Below are 12,242 nucleotides of genomic sequence, written 5' to 3' on the forward strand. Positions count from 1 at the left end.
GCTAAGAACCAAACTCCAAATAGAACTCACGCGTTAGGGGTGCCTGGGTGGCTCAGTGGTTAAGCGTCTGCCTTTGGCCCAGGTTATGATCCTGGGGGTCCTGGGATCGAGCCCCGCGTCAGGCTCCCTGCTCAGCAGGGAATCTGCTTCTCCCTCTCCCCCTGCTCACGCTCTCTCTCACTCTCTCAAATAAATAAATAAAATCTTTAAAAACCAAAGTCACCCGTTAAATTGCTTTTCTTCTATTATTCCAATTCGGCACGCCCCGCCAGAGCTCTTACGAAGTTCTAGCCCATTCCTGGGCACTGTGACTGCCAGCAGTGCACTTCGATCTTCATGCCGAGACCAGTCACCCACGCTCGGACAGCATCAGCTTTCTCCCCAACCCCTGCCCCGACCCATCCTACCACCAGGTATGTGAGGAGACCGTCTTCTTACGAAAAGCTGTAAGACCGTAACTTTCTGTGACACTTCCACATCCTCTTTGCCCACACCACAGACTCAATGCCAAAGATGAGACAAGAGATCAAATATTAGCCTAGCCTTCTCCCCAGCCACCTCGGCCGGGACCCCGGCCAGAATCTAAAGCAATCAATAAGGCTTCCTTCCTCAACTATGGGGCAGAGGGCAACTGATGGCTTGCAGAGAACACGGCAAAAATGCTGACGCTGCGAAGTCCTAACATGCCCCATCCACGCTGGCTTGCACCTGCTCCCACCTCGGCAGCGAGCACACAAGACACCACCCGCCCGGTGCCTGGAAGGACTAACTTCCGGCTGGTCTTGGTCCTGCGGGAAAGCACTCATATGCCCGTCAGTACCTTTGGAGTGACGTAGCTACCCACCGACCAGCTTTTGCCCCCCAGAATCCCTGTTGTGAAACAGGTATAAAAATCTGCTCTGTAGTAACCCAAAGCCCATTAAACAGTAGCTCAAAGGAAGTTTTGAAATCTCTGTCCTGGAGGAACGAAGAGGACAGACCACTCCTTTAACTGGGGCTGCGCTGAGTGCCTCCCGATCCAAGAGGAGGTGTGAGACCACTTAAGGATAGTGACTAGCAATCAAGCACGTGGTTCTATTATTTAGAAGCTCTGCCCCCCCCACCCCCCCACCCCAGCTTTACAGACAAGGGAACTGAGGGTCAGAGGTTCCACGCCTTCCACGGCCACAGAGCTGCCCAAGCTGGAAATGGAATGTGAAGCCCTCCACCATGTAATTCCCACAAGGACCTCCAGGGGCGCCTCCAGGCAGCAGGGGAGTCCGGGAGCGTTGACATAGTAGCCCTCGTCGGGAAGGAAAGGGGGAAATGGCTCTGGGGCCACAAAAGCAGCGCAGGCCTTTGCTTCCTACACAACCCTGCTCAGTTCCAGGATTCTTTTTTTTTTTTTTTTTAAAGATTTTATTTATTTATTTGACAGAGACAGAGACAGCGAGAGCAGGAACACAAGCAGGGGGAGAGGGAGAAGCAGGCTTCCCGCGGAGCAGGGAGCCCGATGCGGGGCTCGATCCCAGGACCCTGGGACCATGACCTGAGCCGAAGGCAGTCGCTTAACCAACTGAGCCACCCAGGAGCCCTCAGTTCCAGGATTCTATGGTAACTGAACAAGCTTACTTATTAAGGTGCTTGCTGTGACCTATGACTGAGCGTGGCACCCCAACCCACTGTCAACGGGCGGGGGGGGTTTCTATCTCCCCCGGGGTGCGTTTCTATCTCCCCCGGGGTGCGATTTCACCACTCCAGAGCTGGCATGCAGGACCAATATCAGGGTAAACACACCAAGTCTTAAACCCAGAGCAAGAAAAGGAAAGAATTAGTTGGCAGCAAGAAGATGAAGATGGAAAATCAAATGGGGCCTGGCCAAGAAGCCTCTAGGTCGAGATACTTCAAGTTCAGAACCGCCAGGGGCTCTGTGGAGCTGAGACTGGTGGATGCCAGGGAAATGCACGAGTGTGGCAACTCTTGAACATGAGAGTCAAGTGTTTAAGGCGTTAAAAATCTCTGGATGTATGGTTTCATGTGGTTTAACGTACCTACCATGACAGCCACCCCTCATCAGACAGAGAAACAAAAGCTTTGTCTAGAAGCCCGGGTGTGATGGAAACGAGGACAGACAGGGGTCTTCCATGAGGAGCAAGTGAGCAGGAATGAACCCAATTTTGAGTTTCAGTAAGAAACCAACCAATTAACGAGGCCACTACTTCTTCATTTACTTAAATGCTCCTTTGTTCCAACCCCCCCCCCCAAAAAAAGAGTCCAAAATTCACCCTGGAAAAGTGTGGCTTGAGGGACTCTCACTTGCCTCAGTCCCTCTTCTGCTCAGAGATCACACTGGAGGCTTTGTCCTCCCAGGACAGAGGCTACCCCGAGCAGTAAACAATTTATGCAATTTCTCCTTCTCCTGCTGGGGATGGGCTGCCAAAAGCTCAGTGCCAGGTGTCAACCCCACAGCCAGGCTTATCAGTCAGTGCCTGGAATAAAAGACTCTTCATTCCTCCTGAACACACACCGGAGGGGGGTTAGCACCAGGACAGATTCCTTCGTGCTTTCAGGCTCCGTCCCATCATGTCTGGAGCCCAGTTAGAGCAGATTTATGTCAAGGACTAGTCGACAGCACCATTCTGCTCTGCCGCTCTAAGCAAGTCAGGGCTGGTGAGGAGGCCTGAGTGACCCCCACCCAGCCAGAGGTGTGCTTGGCCATTGACTGGCTCCCAACCATCCACTGAGACCCTGTCTGGAGCTTACAGCTCTTGTCCCAGGGGCGGACAAAACTCTAGAAAGTCAGACTGATAGATGACAAGGCATGGCTGACCTCAGCAAATCCAGAGGCACTGTTTCCAACCTCCCCTGCACTCTGCCCCGCAAGTATCCAACGCCATGTGAAAACCTCAAAACTTAGATCTCATGGTCTCTGGGATTGCAGAATTGGGACATGCAAAGGGAGAAAAAGTTCATAAATCAAAGCCGATGGACTCTATGAGCGAGGAGGACCAACTGGTCCATTAAACACTTTCATCTCTCTCTCTCTCTCTCTCTCTCTCTCTCTCTCTCTCTCTCACTTCGTTGTTTTGAACATGGGGCGGGGGTAACAGCAGCACCTTTTCAGAGTTTAGCAGTGGTCCCTGCTGGTCCACACCACGGGACACATAAAACCGAGACCCCCATGTGCAGTGCATGGAGCATTAATCTAGGTTTCCAGAACACCCAGATGGAGGCCTGCGCTCTGGTGTTCTTTTAAGTACTTGGCAAATAAATCCCGCATCGCCTCAACTATCAGCAGGGTGGGAGGTGAGGGTGGACGCCACCTTCAGGAACTTGGAGCTCTCAAACACCACGATCCTATCCTGCAACTGGACCAGTCCTGGGACAGCCGTGACGACTGCATTAACCAAAGGTATAAACCCAGCAGGACACGTGAACGGCAGACACTGGCCCCTTCTGTGGGTCCCAACATGGCATTCAGTTTATTTAATAAAACTTCTGATGGAGTCTAATGAAAGCTATTAAAATTGCCTTCTCGGGGCGCCTGGGTGGCTCAGTCAGTTAAACATCTGCCTTCGGCTCAGGTCATGATCACAGGGTCCTGGGATCGAGCCCCGCATCAGACTCCCCACTCAGCCTGCTTCTCCCTCTCCCTCTGCTCTCTCTCATGCTCTCTCTCCCTCAAATAAATAAAATCTTTTAAAAAAATAAAAATAAATAAAAATGCCCTCTAACTCTCCAGAAAGTCCAGGTTTGAAGGAAGAAAACCAGCATTTGTTGCTGGCCACGTGATGCTAATTTGGTGCGGGGCGGGGGGGGGGGGGTTGCTTTTGTTTTTATCTGTTAACCCAAACAGATTCCTCATAACCACTGTAGTGGGTTGAACTTGGCCCCCCCAAAAAAAGATAAGTCCATGTCCTCACCCCTGGAACCTATGAATGTGGCCCTATTTGAAAACAAGATCTTTCTAATTAAGTTAAGGATCTTGAGATGAGACCATCCTGGATGGAGGGCAGGCCCTCAAGCCAACGACAGGAGTTCCTGTAGACGACACACAGGGGGAGATCTGAGACGCAGAGACGAAGGCCACAGGAAGACAGAGGCCGAGACGAGAATGACATGTCCACAAGCCGAGGGCGGCCAGCAGCCACCAGAAGCTGGGGAGAGGCGTGAAACTGATGCCCCCTCAGAGTCTCTAGAAGGAACCAACCCCGCTGACACCCTGACTTCAAATGTCCGGCTTCCAGAACGGAGATGGAATCACCTTCCATTGTGTTAAGCCATCCAGTTTGTGCTCGTCACAGCAGCCCCTAGGAAACGGACACAACCATCACGGGAATGAGCAGGTACCATTATTCCAACTCCCCCGATGAGGCCGGAGAGGCTCAGGAAAGGCTAAGGGACTTGTGACAACTCCCTCGGGGCCCTGCTGCTCTCTCCACACCACCAGGCTGCCTTTCGCGGACGTAAATGGGTCTCGGCTCCTTCATTCGCACACACAAGGGCTGCGAAACCCAAGGTCACGGGATCTGTTCCAGGTTGTGTCTTCTTGGAGGCAGGGCCGTCAGAACCCGGTGCTTCAGCCTCATTTCGCTGATGAACGAGGGCCAAGACCCGTCACCTCCCGGAGCCAGCCCTGTGAGGGGAGCCTGGTTTCCGAGAGTCACAATTACCGAGATGCGGAACTTCGCGCTAATTTTCCCTCGCAAGTAAATGGCTGAAAAGTAATGGTGTCAATTTTAATGAGGATCAAGCAAGCCTCCTAAAAGGGCTCCCATTTCCCTCACACACAACAATGGCTGGCTGTTTAATTCCAGAACACAAGAATGTCACTTAAATTACACGGCTTTTACGTGAAAGTGCTTATGGGAATGCCTTTCCGAGGAAGAATTTCAATAAAAAGATCTCGCCCATTTTGATGCTTCGTAATATCTGAACTGCAAACCTATGTATCATAGCAACAAAAATAAACCCTCGAAGAATGTGAATGAGGACAGGACTTCACTTTCACTGGGACAGAGTCTCTGATTTTTCTGAGACGCAGCTGTAGCTGGGAAGCTTATCATCACGTGGCGGTATATTACACTTGGACTGTGGGCCACCAGAAAATCGTTGTTCAAGCCTGAATCCCTTTTGTTGCCTCTTGCTGAGATGTTCAGAACGCCCGCCTGCCAACCCCGTAAGTCTACATGAGACTCTCGAGCTGACTCAATTCTTACTTTATTAGTGCTTCTCAAAGCAATTACTGGGGTTTTGAGCAAAGATGAGAGTATTTCACACCTCCATCTTTCCTGAAAATGTCTTATACTCCACTGACTTTTGGCTTCTATTTATAAAGAAGGTTCAAGGCTTGGAAAATTATTAGGGGTTGAGCTTTAATGGATATTCCCAACCAGCATTGTGTCATTATTGGCCCACGTCTGGCTGGGCAATCTCCCAAATTTGTGACATAATCAGGCCTTTCTCTGCATTACTCCATACGCTCTATGCTCCCTCTACATTACACCACTGAATCATACGCTCTTTTCAACAAGACTGATTGCCAGGGGATTAACATTAGACAGCACAATTCCATTATTCAGCAGCCCAATTCAAATCCAGCCCTAAACTGTAAGAGAGATTGCAGGGCTTCACAGAGATGAGCTGCCAGAAAGCTCAAAGGAGAGGTGGGGTGAGGGGCTTTTGAATGTTTTACATAACAACTCAACCTAAAACCTGCTAGGAGCGAGAGAGCCCATGGCTGAGGTGGCCAAGCTGACTCCTGATTCCTAGACGGGTCCCCAGCCAATCCCAGTGAGCAATCTGTGGACCTACGCAAAGCCAGAATCCCCCATGGACTGCTACAACACAATTACTTTATTCACACAACTACTTAGTTTCAAAATTAAGTACTGAAGAACTTTTAGCCCCAAATCTTTCTTTCCTTAAATAGAAACACTCTCATGTCAAATTCAGGAGATGGGAGGCCCAACGTGAACTCCACGTTGTGTGCTTAATCAATAGATTTATGGCGGCATCAATGCCAAAATAAATGTTCACCACTCTCTTCTCATAGTTGAGTGTTACTTCTTTCTGTTTGATCTATAAAATATCCGTACATAGTAATTCCCACTAAAAAACCTCCCCCAAATATCTCTGTGAGAAAAGAGGGTTCTGAAACTCAGTCTCTTATGAATGTCCACAGGATCTACATTATGTAAAAGCTACCAAATTTCACATTAAGGCTTCTGAATAATAAAGATAAAATGTCACAAATACTTTTTTTCACTGAATTCTAACATACATGTGGAAATAAACACTATCTCATGCTAAGGCAGAGTTTCTTATGGATTTATTTTAATTTGATAGAAAATCAAAATGGTTTTCTGTTTCATTTTCAGTTAACCTAAAAACCAAAATCTATGTAATTTGGTTAATCAAGCTTGTGGAAGGTGTTTTCATGGTTCTTTGGGCAATTCAAATTGCTACGGAGCCTTTCTTCAAAGAATTTCTAGTTTCTTAAAGGAGAAGAAATGCCCACACATGAAATAATACCAGGGACACATGCATAGGAAATGATGGGGGAAAGCCTTTGTTCATAGACACAGAGGGTGGGCATGAGTCTGTGGAGTTACATAGGGTCACTTTAAGGCAAAATCCATCAGAGAGAGCCTGGAGTTAAGACCTTTTGCAGGAGCCAGCAATCCTGCAAAAGAGAAGGGCAAACTGGTTAGCTGACCCTCAGCCAGGACTCAGGCCAGGTGGTGATCCTCAGAGTCCAGGTAGATGACAAGACAGAGAAAAGATGGATCACACAAAGAAAAGATCTTAGCCCACCATCCCTGCAGCAATGACACACATCCTCGGCATCTCCAATCCTCCAACAAGACAGAGAAACCCTATTTCCTCATCAGTTACAACACAACCCATCACAACAGGCAAGACGGGAAGAAATTTGAGTTCCAGGACAACAGGCTCATGGTCTTAAGATATTTAATTAAAATAGCCTACCTATCTGAGCACTTCAGAGATTTACAAGCCCATACACAGTTCCCTCTTCACAGAAGAAATTGTTTTCTAGGAACAAACGCTGAACCTACAATACCGAATGACTTTCTCCTGATGCAAGTGAAGGGCACCTTGACCCTGACCTGCCCCAGCCAGCTATCAGCTCACTCATCGTCATACCTTTTCCTTTACTCTTCAGCCAGCATAATACAATTGCCCTTCTTTAGATCATGTGCCTCTCTTCTAAAAACAAAGTTCTAGGGGCACCTAGGTGGCTCAGTCGGTTAAGCATCCGACTCTTGGTTTCAGCTCAGGTCGTGATGTCAGGGTCCTGGCATCGAGCCCTGCACCAGGCTCCACACTCAGCATGGAGTCTGCTCGAGATCCTCTCTCTCCCCCTGCCCTTCCACCTCCTGCACTCGCTCTTGCTCTCTCTCTAAAATAAATAAAACTTTAAAAGTCCTCCTAGAGTGTATCTGTACCCTTTCCCTGAACACACTAACATTCTTCAAAGTAATCTCAGCTTCCAGAATGTCAGCACCTTTCCTACTATGTCCATTTTGCACAAGATGCAAGGGAACCAAGAGGATCACACAAAATATGTAAAACATGGCTCATCAGGAAAGAGCACACTGTCAAATGATAGAAGAACCCTTCTCCAACGACAGCGTGTATTTAGAAAGAAGGAGAATGCACCAACTCTCCCTAAACCATGGGGAGAAACGGGACTCGTTTTCATGATGTCATGACGGCAAGAAGCACACTCACCAACAACATCGAGGTGGTATGTGTGATTGATGGAGCCGTACTCGTTCTCTACCACACAGGTGTAATTTCCTTTGTCGGACGGGACCACGCTCTCCATAATAAGGCTCCAATGCTGGTTTCGCACCTGAAAAGATCAAAGTAAAGGTGCTTATTTAACAATCTTAGCACAGAATACCAGGCACTTTGCTTTCTTGATTTAGAAAGAAGTTGAGGGAGACAAGGAAGGTAGAGAAGAATCACCTGAATTCTACATTTCCCTCATAGTAAGGACTCAGAATGGAGACACATGAAAACAATCATTACCATCAAGGTGAATGTCTAGCAACGGGAATATGGACGTGTTCAGATCTGCAAGTGTGCAGGGTGGGTCGGTCACTGTCGTGGTGTGAAGGTTCCTCCAGGAGCTACCAAATGGCCGGGGGAACCTGCACATTAGCCTGCGACCCTATCGGTGCCCCAGAGCAGAGGGGCTGAAAGGCTGCTCATCCACTAGGAACCCTCAGGCCCCACGGCACCCATGGACCATTTAGGGCCAATGCCAATGCGCACTTACTATATGCCAGGCACTGCTCTGAGCACTCCATCCCTCCTTAGCTAATGCGATTCTCCCGAGGAGCCCACAAGCTAGATTCTCCATTGTTCCTGGAGCCTTCCAGTTTCTTTCCCCACGGCCCTCAGATACTGTCTGGAAGTCTCAAGAGGTTTCAACTGGGAACACATGTCTGCCCGCCCCCATCTCTGGCAGTGGCCAAATAGATGCTATATACTCCTGAGAGACATACCCAGAATTCCAAATATGGGAGCAATGAATCCTCAGGAAACCTAAGTTGTATATCCATCTGCTTACAAACTCCTTGAGACTTTTCAAAGATAAGCAGCACATGTGAAAATAAGCTACCGTGATTCCTACCCACAGTTCTGTCAACATGCAAAGAGACTAGACTCTAACATTCCCACCTTGCTTTTAAAATATTTTCATCGACTCAAACTTTCAAGCAAGCATGACTTTTCCTTACTAAGACCAAAATACAGATTTTATTGGGGCGCCTGGATGGCTCAGTCGGTTAAGCGTCTGCCTTTGGCTCAGGTCACGATCCCAGGGTCCTGGGACAGAATCCCACATCGGGCTCCCTGCTTGGCGGGAGCCTGCTCCTCCCTCTCCCTCTGCCCCTCCCCCTGCTTATGCTCTCCATCTCTCTCTCTCTCTCTCTCTCTCTCTCTCTGTCAAATAAATAAAATCTTTTTTATAAAATGCAGATTTTATCTTGCAGGTTCAAGGCTTTAACCTTTTTCTCCAAATCCAAATCATGTTGTAAAGGTATTTTGGGCCAGGCACTCTAAAGACATGGAGAAAAAATACATAAATAAAAAGCCAGGGCCCTACCAGTCTTAACTATGATTTCAGGAATTTCAACTGACCTTCTGAATGATTCCCTGAGCACTGCAAGTGTTTTCTGCCCTAATCACACAAAAAACTGATAATACCCGCAGAGCCTCTGCAAGCACACGAGTGAGTCAAGGAACTAGAGAATAAAGAAAATCATCTCATGAATGCTCCATTATAAAAACAGGAGGGCAGAGCAGCTGTCCGCTTTGAAAAGCAGCACCAACAGAGGTAAGAGGCTATCAGAGTCTGTTCCCACCCAACGTGTGTCACATCAGATGTTGAGCTTTGTTGCAAGCCACTCTCTGAGGGCAGCTACTGATGAGGAGTTCAAAAACGAGCCCACTGCTCATCCCGGACAGTCTTATGCAGGATCCCGCGGGTGAGGGCTGGACTCTTCCTCACCAAGTACAAGCCCTGAAGTAAGAGTGGGTTCTGGGCAGACAGTGCCTCTGTCCTAGCTGCTGCCCTCTCACCAACTCCCCTGTATAACCCTGAAGACTCTTTCAATCTACTGTCATGGAGCTGACGAGGGGATATTCCTTCTCACTGTCCCAGGTGAAGAGTCTGGCGGTAAAATGAATCTGAAGGCATCGGACCCCGGTGGAGAGAGTCTGTCTCCTCCACTGGAGAAGACCTGCCTTCTGCTCTTGGCTGGGCCATAGACTTACAGGAGAACCCAAGCAAGAGGCTAGGTATCCTCTTAGGAGGGATAGGCCTTCCATGCACGGTGTATAGAGGGAACGCTATGAAGGAGAAGAGGCGGTTGCTAAGTTTTCCAGGGCAATGAGAATGCTCTACCGAAATCCTGGCCCCCTGGGTGTTAACCCTGGAGCTGTGTGCTAAAGAGCATGGACGACTCCAGTACTAACTCCTTGACTTAACGTGAGGCAGATGGGCCCACACGGAGACCCTCCCTCTCCCCAAGCTCTCAGGGGGTATCAGAAATGGGACTTTCCTGGACTCTGAAGGACTAATCACACGGAGGGTAACTTGGGGATGAAGCCATAGGCCCTAACGTCACCAAGCCACGTAATCCAGCATTTAGCCCTGCTGTAAATATTCAGTTCTTTGAGCCCCCGCTCAAATGTCATGCCCATAAGCCCTTAATCATGACTAGTGCCTGTCTCTGGACCCCGTCCAAACTGTCAATGTCTTTCTTGCGCCTGGATCCAGATTTGGCACACAGCACATTCCAAATGGAGCTGAACCTGAACTGCACAGGGAGGGCATCGTCTGCCTCTGCCCAAGACATTAAATCTTGGCATATGCAGCTCGGCATACCACTGCCGTTTTTAACCCCTGGGCATATGGTCAGATCCAGTCTCTCGTCGGGGCTATGGCATTCCACGTAAGATCCCTCTTCAAGAGCATGTGCTCCCTGAATATTTACTTCCTGGAGATGCACGACAAATATTAACAAGTTAACATTTATCAAATGCTTTCACAATGAGAAACACATTGACCAGACAAGGTGCTTCTGCCCTTTCCGAGACCTTGGTACTCAATCAATAGTGCCCCATGCAGGGCGGTTAATTTTTATTTTCTTACACCATTGCTCCAGTATTTGATTCCTTGACATACCACCAATCCCAAATTTTATGAGCTGTGGCATTTTCCAAATGGACGCCCTTAGAAGCTGCCAAAAGTGGGAACGTCTGACACTTTCACAGGGGATATCCTACCATTAATTAGTGGTTGCTTAATGACAAGCTGAGAGAGGACAAACAGTAACTCTACCAAGATGGGGAGCAAAGGCACAAAGACTTTTGTGTTTCTTTTCTAAGCACTTCAATTCTATACCCCAATTCAGGGTCAACCTAAAGACGCTACCCTTCCAACAAAAATGTCAGATGTCCTCTTCACCGTGTTTTTCTAATATTCCTCATCTTTTTAGAGCTATCATTCTTCTGCCAGTTAGATCAAATGTACATCTCTACTTTCACAGAAAAGGGAATGTAAATACCCAAAAAACATATGAAAAGATGCTTAACCTCATTAACAATCAGGGAAATGCAAATTAAAACAATAACGAGACACTGTTATTCGCCAGCTGATTAACAAAAATTAGGAAGAGCCACCTCACGGAGTACTTAGTGAGGCTGGAGGGAAAGAGAGGCTCAAACTGAGAACAGGAACATGGAGAAAAACCTTTCTGTAAAATAATCTGGCAGCGCCTATTAAAATTAGCAGCACATTTTTTTCTTTTTACCCAGTTAATTCCACTTCTAGAAATCTAGCCTACACAGAAAACAGCAGGATGACTTCAAGGCACACGAACAAGACTGTTGCTTCGAGCACCGTTCGTAACAGCAAAACTGAATCCATCAGGAAGAGAGTCATTAATAATACACAGTTCATCCTATATGAACTAACGTATAGTTAATTCATTCCAACAAAATAGCATACCATCACTAAAAACAATGAGGTATTCTTAAGTTCGGACCAGGTAAGATATCATGAACAGTTACTGATAAATAGGGGGGAAAAAAGTAGGTGGGATAAAACTATGTATACTCAGGATTCCGTTGCACAGAAATACACACGCACGCGCACACAACCCTACAAGTGCCTACACTATAGCCCTGAACCTATAAACCTATAAGCACGACTGTATAAACACAGCTAAAATGAGAATGAAAAGGTACTAAATTGTTAGCTGTACATTTTGTACAATTAAGTGGAGCTATGCACGTTGCTGACTTTTTTCTCATCTTCGCTTTTCAAATTTAAACCGAAATCGCAGACATTTGACCCACAAAGTGAAATAAAACCGCTCCCCCCGCCTCCCCCTTCAGTGGTAGCTGCTCTGTTGCAAAACCACCGCGGCTGTAAGTCTCTGGCAGCCTGAGCGACAGCGCTGGGGAGGACAGAAATCCTGCACCGGCAGACACACACACAATCCTTTCTTCTCATTCCTGCCTGTGGCCAAATCTTTGTGGAATTCATCATTATTTTTCGTCTGCCAAGGAACAGAATTAGAGAGCACGAGGCTTCAAAACTATGTTCGCTGAAGACTTGTAAAAATAACATTTCCAAACTGAAACAAAGCAGATCAAAGCTAATGGCCTAAACTCTTTGACTCCTAATACAAAAAAGTGGATTCCACAAACATTCCATGCCC

At 47.6% G+C, this 12,242-nt stretch overlaps 1 protein-coding gene across 8 annotated transcripts in view; it reads right to left on the reverse strand.

Annotated features, from left to right (window-relative positions):
* FGFR2 (fibroblast growth factor receptor 2) overlaps positions 1 to 12,242 on the reverse strand; it is a 101,332-nt gene that overhangs the window by 44,742 nt on the left and 44,348 nt on the right. For all 8 annotated transcript variants that reach the window (XM_064595350.1, XM_064595348.1, XM_064595347.1 and 5 more), the window contains one exon: positions 7,735 to 7,858. In XM_064595350.1, the coding sequence (XP_064451420.1) occupies positions 7,735 to 7,858 (124 nt within the window). The remainder of the gene's footprint in view (positions 1 to 7,734; positions 7,859 to 12,242) is intronic.

Source organism: Mirounga angustirostris, unplaced genomic scaffold (genome assembly GCF_029215605.1).
Source record: "Mirounga angustirostris isolate CCGP_5_RB_7025 unplaced genomic scaffold, mMirAng1.0.hap1 SCAF_6, whole genome shotgun sequence".
Taxonomy (NCBI): domain Eukaryota; kingdom Metazoa; phylum Chordata; class Mammalia; order Carnivora; family Phocidae; genus Mirounga; species Mirounga angustirostris.